The sequence below is a fragment of the Rattus norvegicus genome, chromosome 1 (assembly GCF_021556685.1).
Source record: "Rattus norvegicus strain SHRSP/BbbUtx chromosome 1, alternate assembly SHRSP_T2T, whole genome shotgun sequence".
In the NCBI taxonomy this organism is placed as follows: Eukaryota; Metazoa; Chordata; class Mammalia; order Rodentia; family Muridae; genus Rattus; species Rattus norvegicus.
In genome coordinates this window covers 231,193,133-231,216,224 of record NC_141534.1, presented here as the reverse complement: position 1 = coordinate 231,216,224, position 23,092 = coordinate 231,193,133, and the positions used below count along the sequence as shown (strand labels likewise).

At 38.9% G+C, this 23,092-nt stretch overlaps 1 protein-coding gene across 3 annotated transcripts in view; it reads left to right on the top strand.

The window, feature by feature from the left end:
- Tmc1 (transmembrane channel-like 1) overlaps positions 1-23,092 on the top strand; it is a 183,652-nt gene that overhangs the window by 43,165 nt on the left and 117,395 nt on the right. For all 3 annotated transcript variants that reach the window (XM_087574986.1, NM_001441500.1, NM_001441501.1), the window contains 3 exon segments: positions 4,347-4,394; positions 10,520-10,685; positions 16,624-16,752. In XM_087574986.1, coding sequence (XP_087431112.1) covers positions 4,347-4,394; positions 10,520-10,685; positions 16,624-16,752 — 343 coding nt within the window.

Below are 23,092 nucleotides of genomic sequence, written 5' to 3'. Positions count from 1 at the left end.
ACAACAAAAACAACCAACCAGAACCACCACCCCACCCCCAACTCCCAGGGAATAAACCTAAGAGTACACATGGAGGAACCCATGGCTCCAGCTGCATATGTAGCAGAGGATGGCCTTGTCTGGCATCAATGGGAGGGGAGGCCCTTGGTCTTTTGGAGGTTCAATGTCCCAGAGTAGGGGAATGTTAGGGCGGTGAGGCAGGAGTGGGTGGGTGGGAGAGCACCCTCACAGAAGCAGGGAGAATGGGGGATGGGATGGGAGTTTGCAGAGGGGAAACAGGGAAGGGGAATAACATTTAAAATGTAAATAAATAAAAATAACCAATAAAAATTGAAGCTTGAGCTAGGAATTTTGATAGTCTTAAATCTTAATTTAGTTTTTGATGCTGATGATACCTTAGCTGAGGGTTTGGGAATAAATCAGGAATTACCTCAGTGACTATAAAAATGGCCTTGTCAAGAAAAAAGAATGCTAGGGCAAGCCAGCAGTATTCTATGAGAATGAGAGGTGAACACACACAGAGACCAGCCCATTTGGGAGGGGGACAGCTGTATCTGCAAGATTTGTAGCGTTAAGAATCACAGCTCTTCCTGGGTCCTGCTAAGACTGAACCCTCAGTGAACTAGACTGTTGGGGGGAGGGCGGCAATGGGGGGAGGGTTGGGAGGGGAACACCCATATGGAAGGGGAGGGGGGAGGGGAATGTTTGCCCAGAAACCAAAGAATTATTATTAAGTATTAAATAAATTTAAAAAAGAGTAAAAAAATAATAAATAAAAATATGTTTGTAAATTAAAAAAAAAGAAAAAAGAAAATTAAAAAAAAAAAGAATCACAGCTCTTTTTTAGTTCTTACTTGACACCATAGGGATAGTTGGGTTTAATCTGATAGACAGTTAGAATTATCATTTCTCTACTAAGAAAGATAATCCTGGACTCCAACTGTGCCCTACCCTGACCTGTTATTAGAGAAAAACCCTATTTCTCCTGATGATATTTTTGTTTAACATGTGGCCTTTCCTAAACTTTGTATTATATTTTTGTTCACTTCATAGTTTTCCTATCTTGATTGTTTTAAACCATCACATCACATTCCAACAAGTTGATCATTATAAATCAGCACAATATATTATTCATTTTAAAAAATAATTGCTTTGGATAAGTTGGTGTGCTGGCTAGTTTTATGTCAACTTGACACAAGCTAAAGAGTTACCTGAAAGGAGAAACCCTCAATTCTGAAAATGCCTTCATAAGATCCGGTTGTAGGGCATTTCTTAATTAGGGATAGGTGGGGGATGACTCAGCCCATTGTGGGTGGTGCCGTACCTGGGCTGGTGAATCTGGTTTCTATAACAATAGTTCTCAACATTCCTAATGTTACAACCCTTCAATACAGTTTCTCATCTTGTAGTGACAACTCTCAACCATAAAATTATTTCACTGCTACTTTATAAATATAATTTTGCTACTATTATGAATTGTAATATAAATGTCTGGTATGCAGAATATGTGAAATGCCACCCCCAAAGGAGTTGCAACCCACAGATTTAGAACTGCTGTTTTATAAGAAAGCAGGCCTATCAAGCCATGGAGAGCAAGCCATTAAGCAGCACCCCTCCAGGGACTCTGAGTCAGCTCCTGCCTCCAGGTTTCTACCCTGCTTCAGTTCTTGTGCTCACTAGTTTTGATGATAAACTGTTATATCATTGGTTCTCAACCTTCCTCATGATGTGGCCCTTTAATACAGTTGTGGTGACTCCCAACCATAAGATTATTTTTACTGCTACTGTAATTTTGCTACTGTTATGAATGATAATGTAATAACTGTGCTTTCTGATGGTCTTTGAGGGTTGCAACTCGTAGGCTGAAAAGCAGTGTGTTATGTGGAAGCATAAATCATATAAACCCTTTCCTCTCCAAGTTACTTTTGGTCATGGTGTTTCATCACAGCCATAGTAATCTAAACTGAGACAATTGGAGAATGAGCTGTAGGTCGACAGTGGCTTTTGTCCTCTGGTGGTTTCATATTCTACACACTGGCAAGCACCTGCTCCAAGAACAGTCACACAGCATCAAAATGTCTTCCTAGGAAACTGTTTATCTGAAGAAGCTTGGGGGTGTTGTTAATTGTGAATTAGGAACATGGCCTATTATGTAGTCTGCTCACGTGTGTCTGCCTTCATTATTACAAAGTTTCTGTAGTGACATAAAAATTCTACACTGTGCAGACTGAGTTCCAGCTAACAACAGAAGGCAAGTGTTCCACCCTGAACAAAAGAACATTTATTTCCACAGCCCAAGGCTGATGTTGATAAATAACGTCTTTGCCTCTCTTAAACTTTTTATGGAGATAATATTTAAAAGCAGAAAGTGCTTTCACAATAATCTGCTTTGTGGGTGAAATTTACATCTCTGGGTGTGTGTTGCCTTTTTGATATGACTGTCATCTGAAAAAGGACCTTCTGTTTTTCAGTCTCCATAGGCAGTCTTAGCTGGCCTGGTGTTTGCTATTTAGATGGGGCTGGATTCAGACCCAGAGACTGACCTGTCTATGCCTCCTGGATACTGTGATTAAAGACTTAACTTTGACACAGAAAATCAAAACCGCAACGAGAAGCTGCTTCGCCCACTTGTATTACCACTTTTTGTCATCATGGCAGTTTTAGATTTATGTTATTCCACCTTAAATTATAACAAATCGCTAGACTTAGGGTTTCTGATGTTTTTAAATTTTGCTTGAGTGTTTATAGGTGGTAGGCCTGTGTATACATGTCCCCGTATGTGAGTGCACACATGGACACATGCATGGACAGGCCTGGAGTTGATATAGGGCGTCTTCCTCCACTATGTCACACTGTATTTATTGAGGCAGAGTTTCTCACTGAAGTCTGAGCTATGGGATTCCTATTAGTCTAGCTAGTCAGATAGGCAATCTGCCCAAGGCTTGTGACCCTCAGTCTTGGCCTCCAGAGTGCTGGGATTGCAGAAGACTGCCACATGTGCCTGGCTTTTATAGATGTTCTAGGGTCTAAACTCCAATTTTTTTAGGTCAGCAGCAAGGGCCTGATGCACTGAGCCACTCTCCAGCCTCTAGCTCTTATATTCTGTAAGACAATTTGTAGAGCTCAACCTCTGGCAAGTAGCGATGTCTGCAGTTGTGGATTTAACATTAGGGGTTAATATTAGGAAGATTTCACCAAATCCTACACTTTCCCCATATTATTGCACTTCTCAAAACTGTTATTAAGACCACTGTATTCTCTTAGAAAAACAAAGCAGCATTTTTATGCTGCATGAGTTTGGGTATGGAATAAACAGAAATCTTTGATTGTTAAAATCACGGATCATGGAGGATCACATGCAGAGACATTTAGCTGCACTGATATAAGGCACATACATGTAAGTAAAATTGGAAAGATCCAACTTTGATCATGTTTATACAGGATGATTTGTCGTTTTGATATTTGGCAAAATAGGTTAGAATGAATTATTCTCCATTTTAGAATAGTAAATTCTGTTGTAGTTATGTGTAGAAAGAGGAAGCTGTTACACCTACAAGTGGCCTACGCGTGTAGACTTTGATGCTTTGGTTTGTTCTGGGCTTCTCAGGTAGGATCTACTACTTAGCCCAGGCTGGCCTTGAACTCCTGATCTTCCGGCCTCATTCTCCTGAGTGCTGTCATTCTGGGTGTGTTTTTAGTTCTGTAATTGTGTGTCAGGTTTGTCCCAGAGAGAGTCTGAGGAAGCACCAAATAGTAAACAGCAGCAATCTGGGGAACATGGCATGGAGGTTATTGGGTTACCAAGTACTAACTTCCTACATCATTGATTTTAAATACTTGAATTTTATACTGTTTTTAAAAGTCAAATATTCTGTAATATTTGGATTTTTTATATTTATCATACAATCAGATAAAATAGTAGTTTCCAAAAATGGAAATAGAAAAAAAGCTTAAAAAAAGATTTATTTTTTACTTTGTGTGTATGAAGGTTTTGTGTGTGTGTGTGTGTGTGTGTGTGTGTGTGTGTGTGTGTGTGTATGTGCGTGCGTATGTGTGTGTCTGTATGTATGTATGTACGTATGTATACTTCTTGTGTGTCTGGTGTGTTTGGAGGCCAGAAGAGAATATCAGATCCCCTGGAACCGAAATTACAGCACCATGAGGGTTCTGGGAATTCAATCTTGGGCCCTCTGTAAGAACAAAAAGTACCCTTCACTTCAGAGCCATTTCTCCATCTCTAGAAAAAAATGTATTTTTACCAGCACAAAAAACCTTATGATGAGAATGATTGAGGTACAGGATGTTATATTCAAGTAATTGCTGCTCATGTCTCCTTTCCTCAACAGTGCAAATCCAAGTGGAGGGGAAAGAAGATGATACAGATGCAAGCTCAAGTAAGCAAGGGTGGTTCCTGTGGGTGGGAGGGAATGTCCCTGCCATCTTGTCCCTTGAACTACTACATAAAATCACAGGAGTGGGTGGACATGTTTTTCTTCTCACATTGATCACTGAAGAGAATCTTTATTCAATGAGTACCTATATAACCAGAATATACCATGTCTACAGACACGTGTATGTGCACACATATATGACTTTTAAGTTGTCCGTTATAAAATAAAGAGTTATGTTTAGCATTTTCTTTTCCATTTCTGTTCTATTTTCTTTTGGGGAATCCTTGTCTGATGACAAAATGGATTGACTTGCAATGAACTATAAAATCATCTGTTTTGTTCAAGGCTTGGTGAGCAGACGCAGCTGAATCTCTGAGTTAAAGGCTAGAGTTGACTAGATAGTGGATTCTAGGCTTCTCTCTCTCTCTCTCTCTCTCTCTCTCTCTCTCTCTCCCTCACCTGTTTGTACATGTCCAAGGTGAACCGTATACTAGGATGTTTGGGTTGACCAGATGGTTCAACTACAACAAAAGGGTTTGTCTGCCCTGTATACAGTCCCTAGACAGTCTACATGAAGTGCTCTATTGTTTTCACTTTGGCTAGGCTCAGCTCTTTCCAGGCACCCCAGCCACTCATGAGCAGGGATATTAAAAAGACCATTATATGAGCAAATGTATTGAATTTTTTAAACCAAAAATGAAATAGCATCTAAAGAAAAGTTCATTTAAAGGACACCAGGCTGACAATTTAATACCCACCCACGGTAAGCAGATCACCAATGGTGCATTACTAAGAGCTCCACCCCCATCCTGCCCAAATGAAAACAGCCTCACTATGTCTTGGTGTTATTGCTTAAATGAGAATCAAGACTGTTTAAAACATGTCACTCAATAAACAACCTTAAACACTCGCTGCTTACAGTTTAGATCTTTCGCAACTAGACAAATTACGAAAGCAGGTGATTGGAATAATATATATGTTACTCATGGTAAAACCATGCAGATTTAGTAGAATAGATTTTTCATGAATATTTCAAGCAAATTTATTTAGAACTTCCCCTATTTCCCATCCAGCGTTATGGTATATATAAAACCACAGGCAGGGTTTTATGGACCCAGACTGACAGAAGAATTCTGATGCTCTGAGTTCTTCTACGTTGACCTACGAGGAATTGAGGCCCGAGGAACTTGGAGACGCCAAGTCCTTCTATGTGCTACCTTCACAGAATCTGCATATTTAAGAGCTGCTTTAGAACTTAGTTCCACTTAGACTGAAACAACACTGTGGAGCAGCAGAATTCTTACACACACTGATGCTTGTTTAGGGCTCCGAATGGGGCTCTTTAATGGATAGTCAATGATCCCTGAATTTATGTTTATGAGGCAGATTGGTTATTCTACAGAGGTTAACTAGGTCAAGCTGGTAACTAACTGCATTTATACTTATCTTTATTTACTTGTTTTTGCTGTTGCAAAAACATATAACAAGAGATTTATACTGTTAAGGTTCTCATAACATGTACAACATGGTACTGCTGTATGTATAAGGATTAGTTTCAGGATTCCAAAGAAACTCTGAGTCTATAGATGCTCAAGTGCCTTTTACAAAATGTTGTGGTTATTTGTTACCTGTGGACAGCTGTGCTATATTTTAAATTATCTCTATGTTTATCGTGTCTAGGATGGTGTAAACACTCTGGAAATAGTATTAGGGGGATGACGGTGAAGAAAAAAAAAACAGACATATTCAATAAAGACAGCTTTTTTTCTAAGTACTTTTAACCCATGGTTGATTGAGGCTGTGCATACAAAATGCAAAAATGTGAACAGCAGACTATGCTAACATTACATTGTTCAGTGGATCCCAAGGACCCATTTTTTCAGCATTTGTAATTTTATGTCTGTTTATAAAAACAGGCCATTTCTGGCTCGTCCTAGCCTCTGGCAGTCATAATTCTATTATTTACTTCTGAGCCTGAGTAATTTAGGCTTTTATCTAAGTGCAGTCATGCAGCATTTCCTTTCCCTGTGTGGTTTATGCCACTGTATGCAGCACCTCCAGTGTTCACACACGTAAGGTACAGCAATATTCCTTGCATTTTAGAGTCTGAAGATCCCATTATTTGAACATGATACATTTTCTGTTTCTGTGGACAGCACGATCTCGAGGCTGTAGTGGATAGTGCTTCAGTGACTATGGAATAATAACATCGCTTCAGGAGCTCAGTTTAGTTCTTTTGGATAAAGGCCTGCAGTTGGCACTGCTTCTATTTATTATTTTGAAGAATGCCATGGTTTTCATTGTGTCATCATAATTTTACCTTCCCACGAGCACTGTGTGTGGGTTCTAATTTCTCCATATCCTTGCCATCACTTGCTATATTTTTGATAACACTTGTCCTAATGAGTGAACCAATATCTCAGGGTAGATTTGGTTTTTATTTCTCTAATGATTAAAGATGTTCAGCACACACCTCCGTATGTCTGTTGGTCATTTTGAAAGTCTTCTTTAGAGAAATCTCTACTAAAGACCTTTACTCATTTTGAAGCGTTGACCATTACTTTTGCTTTTATTTTATTGTTTATTCATGAGTTCCTTACGTATATATTAGTCCTTTATCAGATACATGGTTTGCAAGTATGTATTTTATTCTGTAGGTTATCTTTTAGTGAACTGTTTCCATTGCTACGTAAAAGCTGATTTTGATGAAGTCCTATGGCTAAGCTCAATGGTTCTTTTCTTGGTGAGTGCAAAGCAGATAAACAAGACCCAGAGATAGAGGGATAGAGACAGGTTTACTGCCTGCAGCTTGGACAATAGCATTAGAGTTATCACAAAGCAATGCCTTGTCTGAGTGAAGAAAATCTGAGGCTCTAATGCACTGAGCCTAAACTTATTCATGCGAGACAGCTCTTCAGAGGTGGAACCTCCTGAACACCTTTGGTTTATGGTGTGCATTCTGGAGCGTGTTCAGGTTAAGGTTACAAGTCAAGAAGGAAAAAAGAGTCAACATACTCTCGGGTGGGATTAGGTATAGGTCATGGGCATATATTTAAAACATTACAATGGTGGACAAAAATATTTCCAGCCACATTTAGCAGCCATTCTACGGATGGCAGACAGAATGTTTTAGTACACTAAAGTGCTTTTCTCCCAAATGTTTTTAGCTGAAAGCATAGGAAAAGGAGATATTGAAGTAGTATTAATGTAGGGCTTTGCCCTTAAGGGTACCTTCCTCTCTTGGCTCCTAGCTGTCCTACTTACGATTTTTTCTTTTATGGCTTCTACTTTTGATGTTATGTCCAAGAAAGCATTACTAAAATCGATATTATAAAAACTTTCCAGGATATATTTTTGGAATTCTAAAATTTTGTGTCTTACATCACTACATCTAATACATTTTAAATTGAAATTTGTATATATTATCAACTAGGGTTTAAGTCTCTTTTTCATAGAGCTATCTAGTTTTTTTTATGACATTTGTTAGTGACCTTATTTTATGTAATTTGGAATGTTTTTGAGCATCACTTGACTGTGTCTATTAGTGTTTTATTTGGGGTTCTTCGTTCCCTTTTATTGGGCTACATGGATTAGTGTGTGTGTGTGTGTGTGTGTGTGTGTGTGTGTGTGTGAACATTTTGGTTTTATTACTTAATACTTATATTTTGACATTAGATAGGATGACACATATTTCCTATTCTTTTTAGGTTTTTATTTATTCTTTTAAAATTTCATATATATGTCATGTCTTTTGGTCATATTCTCCCCATTATCTTTGGTTATCCTCCTTCCTCTTCCAATAAACACCTACCTCCTATTTTGATGTCATTTTTTGTTTGTAATCTGCTACATATAATTGGAGTCCTCTGGATGTGTGTTGGTTAGAGGTTACTTACTTGATCAGGGCAGATTACTAGCTGCTACATCACTAAAATATACTGAGTATCCTTCTTTAACAGGAAACTGTCTATAGTTCCTTAGTGATGGGGAGGGCCTTAGGAGCCCTCTCCTCTCCCTCATGTATGTGGAATATGCAGGTAGCCACTGCTGCTATGAGTTTATAGGTACAATAGTCATGTCATGTCTGAGAATAAGCTTTTCACAGCATTTCTTCCCATGCACTGACTCTTACGTTCTTTTTGTGCCTCTCATCTGCAGTGTTCCATAATCCTAAAGGGGGCTAATATAGATGTCTTGTTTGTTTAAGGCTGAGCATTCAAAAGTCATTTATTCTCAGGACTTTCTGCACTGCCTACTACCTACTGTATAAATTAATCAATCAATCAAACAAAAAATCTTATTTGGTCAAGGTTATAGCATTATTAGTCCATGAGTACAAACACATTTATTTACATAGCAGTTTGACAATATATCTGTTTAGCAAAATAGCAGTAGTAGGTCCACATCTCTAAAGGACTGGAGACCTGCCAGTCATGAGATTTTGATCAGGTATACAGTGCAAGGCATAAAATCCCTCCTATGGAATGCATCTCAGATCCAATCAGGAAATTGTTGGTTATATCCACCGTAGGAGTCATAGCCTTATTGTGCCACTGGATGCGTCTTCCCTGGCAAGTTGGTATTATAGTTTGCAGGATTCCCAATTGTGTTCTTTTTAATCATTAATGCTTTTTCTATTTTGGGGACTTTTATGATTTTATATGAATGTTTTGAGTTTATTTCTTAATGAAAAAATTGATATTGGGACTGTAATTGGGTTTTCATGGAACATCACGCTACTATAGATATTTTTATAATACTATTTCAAGACATGAATGTGATAGGTCTTTCTACTTCTTGGGTCACCTTTAACTTTTTAAAAATCTTTTTAAAAAGATTTTTCTAGTGTATAAAAAGTTTTGAACTTCCTCAGTAAAACTTACTCAAAGGTACTTCGCTCCTTTTCAGACTCTTCTAAATACAGTTGCCTTATTATTTTCTTTATTTAGATCATTCTTAGTGTAAAACATATAACTGAATTTTATGTATCAATATAAATATAAATTCTGTGATTCTTTACTAAATTCACTTATTTATTCTGACATGTTAGCAGAGTCTTGAGGCTTTCCACATGAAAGATTATACCAATTGCAAACTGATAGTTCCCGTTTGTTCGATTGAAAGCATTTTCCACTTCTTTTCTTTTTGCTCCCTGATGGTTCTAGTCAAGCCTTTTCAATATACTGTTGAGTTGGCCAAAGAGTTTTTTGGTTTATTCAGTATTTTAGAGAGAAAGCTATTCTCTCCCCCCTCTAGTCTTTGGCTATAACAGTAGTGTGGGGCTCATGTAATGAGTTAAGAAATGTTCCTCCATTTCAATTTCGAAGCGTTTCATAGACTTGCACTAAGTCTTCTTTCTTTAAAGTCTTGGAATTTCTTATCAATCAAGTAAATTTATGAACCATGTATTTTTTTGAAAGGATATAAAAATAAAGTTTTAGAAAAATAAAAAAAGAATTATTTGGTGTCAACAATGAAATTGAGTTAGGTGTGTTACCTCTAGTCCCAGGTACTTGGGAGACTGGAGCAGGATAATGGGGGGAGACGGAAGCAGGATAATGGATCGAACCTACTAGTTTGTGCCAGCCTGACTAAATGAAGCTAACTCCTAAAATGAATAATAAAATAGTAAAAAAAATAAGAAGGGTGGATAATTTGACCTAGGAAGAGTATAAAGGATTTTGTCAATTTCTCTAAAACTATTTTGGTTTGTAGACATTTCCTTGTGAACCCTGGTCTCTGTTCTAGGCAACATAGTAATAAACGAATACACAGTGCTTTGTAATTAATTCTCCCACCACCTGTTAATTGGTTACCTCCAAACTTGAACCTGATTTTAGTGGTTTTAGAAATCAAACAGAATATGTTGAAATCATTGATTTATCTTAATAAAGACTAAAACTGTAAAGATTAATATTAAGGCAGAGACTCCATTTTACATATTTGAACTGTGTGTGTGTGTGTGTGTGTGTGTGTGTGTGTGTGTGTGTGTAAAATAGTGTTTCCTTTTATACTGTGGGGAACTGATATGGCTGCTATCATCAGTTCATGACACTGTTACTAAAAAGCGAGAAGTTTGTTAGTGAGAGAAAACTAGCACTTTCTGATACATCAACTGCTGTGCTCAGGCGAAGAGGAAGAGGAAGACAAACTACCTAGAAGAGAGAGCTTGAGACCAAAGAGGAAACGGACCAGAGACGTCATCAATGAGGATGATCCAGAACCAGAGCCAGAGGATGAAGAAACAAGAAAGGCGAGAGAAAAAGAAAGGCGGAGGAGGCTGAGGAGAGGAGCGTAAGTTATTCCTCCAGTATAACTTAGAGTATTGTTATGTAAAGGCACAAGAAAGAAGGGATTGCTGTAGGTGGGGACTCTCACTGTGCTTAAAATCAGACATTAAAACTACATTTACTAAGACAGGCTTAATCTGATTGTGCCATTTTACTCTACACACACACACACACACACACACACACACACACACACATATATAGTTGCTTTGTTTTTTAATTAATGTATTTATTTTATTTTATGGAAGTAAGTAGCTGTCTTCAGATACCCCAGAATTGGGAATGAGATCCCATTACAGATGGTTGTGAACCACCATGTGGTTGCTGGGAATTGAACTCAGGACCTCTGGAAGAGAGCAGTCAGTGCTCTTAACCACTGAGCCAACCACCCCTCCAGCCCCCCACTTAAATATATTTAAATGCTAAAATATAGTTTTTTAAACGGTGAATACACACTAAGAATGGACTATGAGAAATCCCTCAGTAAAAAAATCTCAAATTGTTACAGGTTGTTATGATATGGTTACTTTAAATATTTGAAAATGCTAATATCATTTGTATACCGTGTAACCTAAGACACATAGAAGACTACAGATGAATGAGCTCAGGTCACTTTCTCTTATAGAGAGGTATTTGGTAAACTAGGGCTAAATTGAATGTAAGAGCTATGAATACTTTTTATAATTGTATAAGATTATTAATAAAGCAAATGAGCACAAGACTGAGTTCCATGTACTAGCCAAAGCCTAAAATGTTACCAGCTCAGCACTTTATGGAACCAAAGTGTGCTGACCTCTGTTATAGAATACTGGGGACACACACACACACACACACACACACACACACACACACACTCATACACAAACACACATACTCACATACACATATACACACATTCACACACGCACACACACATGCACACTCTCATACACACACTCATACACACACACTCATACACATACACACACTCATACACAAACACACACACTCACACACACATACACACACATTCACACACGCACACACACATGCACACTCTCATACACACTCATACACACACACTCATACACCTACACACACTCTTACACATACACACACTCATACACATACACACACTCACACACACATACACATACATATTCACACACACACACACATTGTTCTTCTTGTTTTGAAGACAGGGACTTACTGTGCAAGTCTTGGCTGGCCTGGAACTGACTGGTAAACCGGGCTGGCCTCAGACATTCTAAGATTAAACGTGTGAGCCACCACTCACCACTCATATTTATATTAAAAATATTCAGCATTTTTTAGCTCCAAAATTTTACTTCTGACACTGTAGAAAGTAATGTGCTTAAATGCTATTTTTAAAAGATTATTTTCTTGGATTACTAGAAATTTGCAGATGGCAGGGAGGGAAAATGTGCCTGCACATAGCTAATCGTGGAAAACCTAGACCCTCTTGGAAAGGTGTCAAGCAACAAGGCAGCCTGTTCCATACTTCTGAAGGTTGCAAGGCTTTGTGGATTACCACAAAGCACTGGGGTATAATATTCCTCTACCATGTCCTCCCCCAAAGATACCTTTCAGTATTTGATGCCTCTGTTATGTTTCCAGAAATAATCATTATTAAGTGAAACCATATGGGAATTTGTCAGGTAGAGAGGCAAAGCTACTTCCTTCTAGAATATAAGAAACCAGATTGGTTCTTAATGTTTTAGCTTCAGTTTTGAATTTTCCTTCCACTGTTATTTCTTTTTCCTCCCTGAACTTTATCTTTTCCTTTTAAATACCATGATATCATTTGCCTTACTCTGATACTTTTATTTGCATTCTCTTTTTAGCAAGGAGTTTTTTAAAATAAAAATCAAGATGCAATCCAATTTCAATATCATGACAGTTAGTGCCACCCTTATACAGGAATATGTCCTGTTAGCAAAAATTTTTCTTTCTTGGAGGTGTTTCCTCAAGAAGACATTACCAATGCACACACATGTGTCATAAATTCCACAATCGAATTTGGTCTTCCTCCTCCGTTATGCCCGAGGGGAAAATCTCTCTAAGAAGACAAGTTGGGCTGGAATTTTTCTGCCTGAGAACTTCGCTCAGGTTCTGGAAAACAGCCCTGTGCTCATCCACTGGATCTTCTATGAGAGTATCTCCCCTGAGTTCATCTTGCTTCCATTCTGAGAACTCAAAGCACCTTTATGTCACTCCCCATCTCCCAAATCCTCTGTATAGCCAACTCTAGTCACTACAGTTTTCAAATTATGTTCCTCCAGCTCTAGTGCTCTATATGCACAATAAAGGTATTTATTTATCATGGTTAATCCTGACTTACATTTTAGGGTCTACCTTCTATTGTTTTCTTTGTAGATGAGAATCTTTTGTTAAAAAGGAATATTAATCTTGAAATGTATTTTGAGAAAAACACGATTAGACAATCAAGGACAGATTGATTTAAGTGAACTCATTCAGAATCTTTGTTTTCAGATGTTCTAGCAAAGCCTCAGGGAGTTTCCCTTGCCGCACCCCCCCCCCCCCATTTTATAACGACTTCCTATAAGGTTGTAATGCTATCTTTGTTCATGGCTAAGACATATTGCCTTGTTAGACACTGTAGAGTAATTCTAGTGATATCACAGGCTTTTCCTGACTCACTTATAAACAAGTAAGCAAAATGTTCATAGTAGTGAAAAAAAATTCAGTGTGTTATGTTTCTTTGCCTCACAACTGTTGGTAAGCTTAAGATAGAAAGTCTTTCCTGCACAGAGTACTTCTGAATTTCAGAAGATAGAACATATGCCATATATATTCTGGCATATATATATGAGAATTCTTTCTTTAAGTGGTTTCTAGATAAGCAGTTTCCATGTAATGCTGATGAGAGTGATATTTTAGTTGCTTGAGTACACTCTGAAGTACATCAGGATCCTCTTGGAGTTATGAACAATTAACAACAAAGTGCTTAGAAACATTCAAGCCTTAGGTCATTTAGGGTAGAACACACATCTTTCCATGTCATTGTCACCTTGTGGAGCATTGCTGTGTTCTAGGATTCTTTGATTCAGTTACTGGGTTCAGGATGATAACTCAATGCTATTCAGAAAAGCTTAATAATACATAAATGTTTCTTCAGTAAACGTTCATGCAGACCTCCAAATTCATAGTATAGTAAGGGAGAGGCTACTCAGACACAAATTATGGTGAAATAAGATAGAATATGTGCTGGAGAGAAAATAGAAACAAAGTGTTTGGAGACCAAGAGAAGTAAATGTTCCTGGAAAATGAGTACCAGTGTTGCATGGGGAGTAAGGGTTTAGTATTAGAATTGTCTTTCTTAGATGGTCCCTGGAACTTGGCATGTAAATTTGAACATTTGAGACCGTTCAAACATTGACTGGTTCATTCTTTTATCTTACTAAGACTGTCTTACACAGGATTCATAGTGGAACTCAGCAATGAAGTACATTATCCTAGTTAATGTACTTGTGAATTATTCTGGAATGGTGGCCTCGGTGAAGGTTTGAAGTGTCAGAGAATTAGGTTCCTAATTTGAAAGACCTGTTATAGCAAATTGATGCCAGTCTTGATGATTTCACTCATTCATCCCATGTGCTAGCTTTCTTTGTTTTCAAGAGAAGGTTGCTTTGGTTTGTGTTCCTATCCATGGATACATGGAAGCAAGTTCAATTATTTTAAAACATTTAAATTTAAAAACATATCTAACTCTCTAAGACTAATCAACACAACCTCTATATTGCTTCTAATTGGCAAATTATAAAAGTGACAAAAAATTGCGATTAGAAATTTAGTTAAAAACTTTGTGAAGTATTTTATGCCAGGCTTACATAGCACCATAGGATTCCGTGTAAGGAATAAATAAAGAACCCAATGATAATGCACGTTACCTTCTAGTTGGGCCCCTATATAACTTTCCTTGAACCATGTTTCCTATTCTGAGAAAAATATTTGTCCTAGGTTGTTTTCTTTTGCTATGATAAAAACATTGACCGAAAACAGTTTGAGGAGGAAAGGGAGTTAAGATTTCATCCCACAATCTATCACTGAGGGAAGTCAGGGAAGGAAATCAAGGAAGGCCAAAGCTGTGGAGGAGAGCTGCTTACTGGTTTGCTCCCCATGGCTGCTGAAGCTACCTTTCCTATACCCTGGTCCATCTGCCAAGGCTCAGCATCCTCCACGGTAGACTGGGCCATTGTGCGTCCACTAGGATCAAGAAAATACCTAACAGATATACTTACAGATCAGTCTGATTGAGGTAGTTTCTCAACTGAGGTTCTCTCTTCTCAAGTATCAAGTGACAACAAGGTTAGCCATCATATTTGTTTTGCTCAAACAGACTATCACTGAAAGGTGTTATTTTATATGAGTAATCGGAATCTTATTTTATATGAGTAATAATGGCATGATTAGAAACTACAGATTCACAACAAGCCTGCAAATATGTCTCCCTACATGATAATTAATCGTTTAAAAATAGCTTTCCCCCATATTCCTATTGTGCCAGTAATAAGTTTAGTGAACTGTAAAATGTGTTTTTTAAAGTAATAATAACAAATAGTTATTTGTTATTTAGTCTTTTTTAGTCTGGGTCTAGTGAGGAGAGAGACTTCAACAGTGACTTGAATACTGAGAATCATGTATGAGAGTTATTAGCAGTTATAAGTAAAATACTTAACTAGACCTTTGGAGAAGGCCAGCAGGAACGTGAAATGGGATGGCAACAGCTGCAAAAAGCAGCGAGCCTTTGTGAGCTGGAATCCTGGAAGGGTTAGCATGAGTATGTCAAGTGTAGAGGAAGGAGAAACCCAGGGAACTGAAACCAGAAGCTGGTTCCACTAAGGGAGATGATGAAGCAAATTCTATTAGGGAGAATTCTGTTAGAATTGGCAGAAAAGAATCACTTCCAACTATGGGAGGGCCTTTCAGCTCCTGGAGTAAAGTGGTGCTAGGGAGGAAGCATCAGCTCAGGAAGCAAGAGGAAGTAGGCAGGAAGCCACAGGAAATGATGGAAGGCACTTAGTAATTCTCACAGTCTGAACAGAAATTTGAGAAAGCAAACACATGACTGTTAACAGAGCCGCAGTCTCATACCATAATATTAAGCATGAAAGGGTGTGTTTAAAGTTGAGACACTAGCCTAATAATTAAAAAAATCTATTGCCAACAATTTGATTTCTATACTATAGTATTACATTGCTCCACAAAGCCATGTGGCTTCTGTTTAGATTTTGTTTTTTTTAGCTTCTAGGTTTTAAACAGTAAGATCACAGAAAAGAGAAGGCTGCATCTGCTTAGAAGGAGAAGGAAAATTCCTTTGAAGGGTGCTTCAAAGCATTTGCTTCCACCAAAAGTATTTCAAGTTGAATTTTATCAAATGAAGTTTTGGGTGTAATTAACAGATTAGGCTTCCTTTGAGAAACAGAATTTCATTCTCCCCGTTTCAATTTTTTTCCCCTTTTCTCTTGAGACGGGGCTAATTTAAAATTTCTAAGGACACTTCAAAGACATCTTCACCTTTAATTTATTATCCTTATTGGAAAATAAGGTTCTTAAATGAAACATAGAATTGGGGAGGATGGCTGCCAAAGGGAACAGAGAAGAGAAGTGTGTATCTTGATGGATCTGTAACTATCCTTTCTGCGGCTTCCTTGTTCTGACAGCCGGAGGCTGAGGACATAAAAGAACAGTTCCATTTTGAGCATTAGAATGCAAATAGCATTGTTGAAGGTTATAATAATCTTCAAGCTGGATTGCAAGTGTTGAGATGTGAATTCTAGAGCTTGGGGTGGGGTGGGGGGTGGGACTCCTCACTTACTTTGGGCAGCTGAGTTGTGGATCTGACAGGCGCCCTTTTAGGTTTGGAAAGAGTTTGGAAGCAGAGTTTTAACCGTTGTCTTCATTTTGTTTTTTCTTTAAAGGGAAGAAGAAGAAGAAATTGATGAAGAGGAATTAGAACGATTAAAAGCACTGCTAGATGAGAACAGACAAATGATCGCTACTGTCAAATGTAAACCTTGGAAAATGGAGAAGAAAATTGAAGTTCTCAAGTAGGTTGCTCATTTTTGCATACAGAAACATACATCGCAGAAGTCTGATTACCTATGTATTATAGATGATGCTGTAGTCACATATATGCACATACTAGAGAGGTTTGGGATTAATACTTACACACCGAAACCAATTTTAAGCAAAAGCAGCATGTGGACTCTTGTAACCTCTGTGGTCAACTTGAATCATTTGTTCCTCACACCGGGGTTACCTTCCTTACTCATTCTCCACAGGACAGTATGTTTGACCTTTACAGGGACGTGTGGTTGCTTGTTCTTGTTTTTCTGTAGAGTTTATAGACACTAATGAACTTTCCCATCGTGGCTCTCACAAAAGCACAGGGAGGCTGTTCCACTGATAGAACAGTGCTCAGGATTCCGATTAAGGCTTATGCTACCAACTGGTCCCTTGTCACATGTCAGAAACCCAATTTTAGTTTCCTGTTGACTGCTGAGGTGGGTGCAAACACACCCAGCACACAGCTTTTTAAATTTCTTGGGTGACAAGTGAAACAAGCATGTAGTCTGGGGCAGAGGTTGGTGTGAGTACATGCATGCATGCATGTGGGTAAGATCACATTGTTTTCTTGTGACTTTGGGAGTGATAGGTTGGGCAAAGGAACATATCTGGATCGATACCTATGTCTTCCTCTCTCAATTTTGACACAGATGGTATTTTTTCATTAGACTATTTTATATCTGGTGGTGTTTCTTTTTTATTAACTTGAGTATTTCTTATATACATTTCGAGTGTTATTCCCTTTCCCGGTTTCCGGGCAAACATCCCCCTCCCCCCTCCCCTTCCTTATGGGTGTTCCCCTCCCAACCCTCCCCCCATTGCTGCCCTCCCCCCAACAGTCTAGTTCACTGGGGGTTCAGTCTTAGCAGGACCCAGGGCTTCCCCTTCCACTGGTGCTCTTACTAGAATATTCATTGCTACCTATGAGGTCAGAGTCCAGGGTCAGTCCATGTATAGTCTTTAGGTAGTGGCTTAGTCCCTGGAAGCTCTGGTTGCTTGACATTGTTGTACATATGGGGTCTCGAGCCCCTTCAAGCTCTTCCAGTTCTTTCTCTGATTCCTTCAACGGGGGTCCTATTCTCAGTTCAGTGGTTTGCTGCTGGCATTCGCCTCTGTATTTGCTGTATTCTGGCTGTGTCTCTCAGGAGCGATCTACATCCGGCTCCTGTCGGTCTGCACTTCTTTGCTTCATCCATCTTGTCTAATTGGGTGGCTGTATATGTATGGGCCACATGTGGGGCAGGCTCTGAATGGGTGTTCCTTCAGTCTCTGTTTTAATCTTTGCCTCTCCCTTCCCTGCCAAGGGTATTCTTTTTCCTCATTTAAAGAAGGAGTTGAAGCATTCACATTTTGATCATTCTGGTGGTGTTTCTTAAACTTACCTTCCCATTTTCCTTAATGATGCTGTCCAGGGGTAGGAACACCTAGTTGTAGCTGTTCCTGATTAAAGGAACTGAAGGAGCAATCAGGATTGTATTCCTCTAGACCTGATTCTGCTGGAGTCAGTGTGTTATTTCAGGAAATTATTTTATATTTTAGCTCCAAAAGGACCCAGTTATTTCATTAAAAAGAGGAGAAGAACTTACCTTTTGTTTTTGGAACTTGATGTCCTTTGCAGAGTTTGTGTCTGGTTTTACCTAATGGATTAAGGTTTTCTATGCTCCAAACAATATTGTTTGCATTGGTAAGCACCACTCCATTACCCCTGCTACCCCCTCTATCTCTGTGTGTAGTATCTGTGTATGTCTGAGTATATAACTCATGCACTTGTTTGTGTGTCAAAATACTTTTCATTTAATAAGATGGTAAAGCTATTGACATAGGTTTTGAAGTATGTTTATTTGGCAAATTTGAAATCTCTTCTGGCTCCTAAAACATATTTGGGCATATAAATAGCTCATGAAATTCCCAACTTGAGATATACACATGCAACTACATACAGATGTTCAAATATTAGAAAGTAATATCGTGACCTTTCAAATAATAAAATTGAGGAAGAATTTCAAGGAGCAGTCTGGAGCTATAGAAGGACAATTTTACTAACACACACGCACGCACACACACACATACACTCAAACACAGAGACATACGCTCAAACACACACACATGCACACACATACACATGTGCATACATATACCACACACATGCACACATACTCACACACACACACATCTACACACACACACACACACTCTCTCTCTCACACATTTATACATGCACACACAACTCTTTTACTTGTAGTTCCTATGTCATAGGACCATAGGGCAGTTGAATGGATATGTATTCAAACTTGAGTTTGAATTTCTTGTCATCAATTTATTGGCTGTATAAAACTGAAGGATGTGTCGTCTTTCTTCCTCACTATTTCTCTTGGAATTACGTTAATAGCCATGGAAAGAATTTGGCATAGTGTCAACATACAACACAAGCCTAGGAAGTGCCTCCACTGAGAACAGACTTCTTGCCTCACGCCCTGCATGCAGTATGATAGAACACGGGGTTGAATTGGAACCTGACAAGGCTAGGTAGGAGGAAACCTAGCTACAGGGGCTCCAGGAATGTACAGGATGGTGACAGACTGGAAGTATATGGATTAATTTCCATATTTTAATGTGTAAACAAAATGGAATTGAGGATATCTTGACAACTTGGCAAAAATCTGAGGCAGACCCCTCCCAGATCTCCAGAATGCCTTTAATATAATATAATCTTTTAGATTTCACAGTATGCGAGCTCACCTGGACTCTAGAAATTAGCGAAAACACAGAGAAATAGGAATCAGAATGAAAAGAAGAGAAAATGACATGAATTGGAAATGAGAGCTAGGAGTGAACACAGAACATAGGTAGTTTTTGTTTGGTTCTTGTGGTTTCACTTTTTTCTTGAAAAATTTTTTTTAAATTTATGCATATGAGTACACTGTAGCTGTTTTCAAACACACCAGAAGAGGGCATAAGATCCCATTATAAATGGTTGCGAGCCACCATGTAGTTGCTGGGAACTGAACTCAGTATCTTTAGAAGAGCAGTCAGTGCTCTTTATCAATGAGCCATCTCTCCAGCCCCCAAATTATGATTTCTTTTATCACAGCAAAATGTACACCAACAAAATTAGCCACACTAACCACTTTTTAAAAAATAATAATTTTTTTTATGTATACCTTTTTAATCCAGGAGATTTTATGTTTAAAAAAACGTGTTATGTCTAGCTTCTTATAGACAAGTGGCGAATGGGCACCACATTCCTACTTGAAACAGGAGTTAAGCAAGAACTGCCTTTGTAAGTTACTCACTCTTGGTTTGAACCAGATTCTGCACTACTCTTTTTACATTTGTTTGTTTGTTGTTTTCCGCTTGGCTGGCCCTTGTAGGCATTCAGAGTCTTTTCCTCCTAAGAGGCCAGCTGGGGAATCAGCTGGGTACCAAGACAGTGATTCAGAGCAGCCTAGTCAAAGTCAGCCAGCAGCATTGAAGAGATAAACTGTGGCTGTTCACTTGTGGACATAACTCACTATCTTGAGATGATTCTTCAAGCCTGGAAGATTCACTCCGACTCCATGCTCCATGTACCAGCGGTACCCAGAGTTGTGGCCTCCCGAGTTTTCCTGTGGGTAGGAGGTGTTAATATTAATGCTGTGTTTATCTTCCTCTGCAGGTTTTGAAGCTGTGTGAGTTAGTTTTCCATATAGATTCCAACAACACTGTCATTAGCCACACTGCCTAATAGAATATGTGTCAGGAGGTCCCTCTGCCTCAGCTGTGCTAGGGCAAGGGAGACAGACGGCTTTCCCTCTGCCTTTGTCTCTCAGAGTGTGCTGGCTAGTTTCTGTCAACTTGACACAATCTACAGACATCTGAGAGGAGGGAAACTCAACTGAAAAAATGTCTACCTAAGGTCGGACTTCAGGTAAGCCTGTAGGGCATTTTCTTAATTAATGATTGATTTGTGAGTCCTGGGTTTTATAAGAAAGCAAGCTGATCAAACCATGGAAAGCAAGCCAGTAATTAGCGTTCCTCCGTGGTCTCTATATCAGCTCCTGTCTCTAGGTTCCTGCCCTGTCTGCATTTGACTTTTTTCAATGATGGACTACAGTGTGGCAGTATAAGTCAAACGAACACTTTCTTCCCCAATCTGCTCTTGGTCATGGTGTTTCAACACAGCAACAGTAACCGTAATTAAGACAGAAAAATTAACTTTGAAAAAAATGTTTTCAGGATTATGTTTTTCCCAGAAAACAGCCTCAAAGACTGGACCATTGCTGCTAAGTCTGAGGAACCAAGTCCGTAGGCTCACCATTACTGGAACCGGTGTCTCGTCACAGGTTTAGGTCTGTGTGGGATACCAAGGCTTCCCTTCGTGCTCTGGACTCTAAAAATGTATACAATTTCTAAAATTGATTGCAGGTAGGGTCAAGGTTTTTGGACTTGCAAAAAGAGAAGCCCAAGTACCCACAGCTTGTGGTTCTCAGTTCTTAGGGTATTGGGGTTCATTCAGCAATCATTCTTTTTTTTTTTTTGTTCTTTTTTTTTCGGAGCTGGGGACCGAACCCAGGGCCTTGCGCTTCCTAGGCAAGGGCTCTACCACTGAGCTAAATCCCCAACCCCTCAGCAATCATTCTTAAATCTTTAAATTTTTCTGAGATTATAATTACATCATTCTCCCTCTCCTCAAAGCTCTTCATTATAGCTCTCCTTTCAAATTCATGGCTCCATTTTTTTTATTGTTGTCATGGTGTGTGTGTGTATGTGTGTGTGTGTGTGTGTGTGTGTGTGTGTGTGTAAGTGTATAAATACAGCTTTCTCAGTTAATATACTGTTGCTTGTGTGTATGTTTTCGGGGGCGAACTTTTAAAAAACACTTATCGCTAGGAATATAAGTATCTTCAGGACTCCCAATCAAAAGACACTGATGGAGCTAGGGATGTACTCAGTGGCAGAGCCCGTGCTTTGCATGTGCGAGGCTCTTGGTTCAATTGCTAGCACTGTAAGAATGGGTGAGGGTGAAAGATGGCCAAGCAGTTACTATGTAGGTAGGAAGCTGGGGGAATGTTTAGAACGTGTATCATCTTTAACCAAATATGTATAAATCTTTGCATGGATGGCCCAAGATGGGAGTGTTTTCTTTTTTATTCTAAGAATCACAATATGAGAATAAGATCTATTCATCTCTGAGAAGCAGAAAATATGATTTGAAAGTCAGGGGTAATTTATATTACTTATCTATAAAAATTTCTTCCCTGCATGAATAAATAATGAGGATACCTCATATTTTAGGTACTCATAATTTTTCACAGAGGTTACATGGCTAGATCTTCTTGCTTGTAAAGGCAGCCATCCTCACCCGGTAGCGACTACTAGGGATGAAGTACACACCTGGGCAGAAAATAGCTGGTGTACTTACTACTCACCAGAAACCAAAACCTTTGACTTCAACACAGCATTACGACTAAAGCTGACTTGCAACCACATTATTTTATTGCTATGACGAAGCCTTAAAAATCCCAGGGACTGCTGGGCATGGTGACACATGTCTGTAATTCCAGCAATTGGGAGGCAGAGGCAGGCCATCTTTATGAGTGTGAGGCCAGCTTGATTTACAACAGGCCAGAGACAACCAGGACACTGTTACACAGAGAAACCCTGTTTCAGAAAACAAACAAACAAACAAACAAACAAAAAGTGAAAACAAACACAGACAAACAAGCATCCCAAGGGCCTAGCCTGTGATCTAAGGCTATCTTGAACTTCAACAATCTGCAAATCCGAGGGGCTCCAATGTCTGTAGTTTTCAAATTGATGTCCTCAGAAGTCAAGTGGTTTAGTCCCATCAGTTCAGCACAAGGAAGGCCTGAGGTTAGAAGGAGGCCACCACGTGGATCTAGCTGGCTACACACCTAGAAAAGGTCCATGTTGTGCTTACTCTAAGAGTTTGCCTGTGAGACACTCATGGGAGAATGAGTGCTTCCATGGACATTCTAAGGAATATCACAAAGTGACTCTTGTCTGGGTGCTTACAAATGCTTATTTTAGGGAGGACACAATTGTAACTTTTCATGAATAAACAAATATGAGTGTGTAAGTTCTTCCTCTTTCCCTTGTCATGAAATTGACGCGTAAGAAAACGTCAAGTAATATACTTTAGGTATAACAAAAATTAGATATCATATTGAATTATTTCTATGCTTTGTGGAACCCCGAGCCAGTGGTTCTAGGATCTGTCCACTCTGGCTGGCTGAATCTGTGATCTACTAGCTACAAATGAAAAGCCAAGTAAGTTACCCTTAGCATTTCATTTTTTTGGAAATGATCAGTCGAGAAACT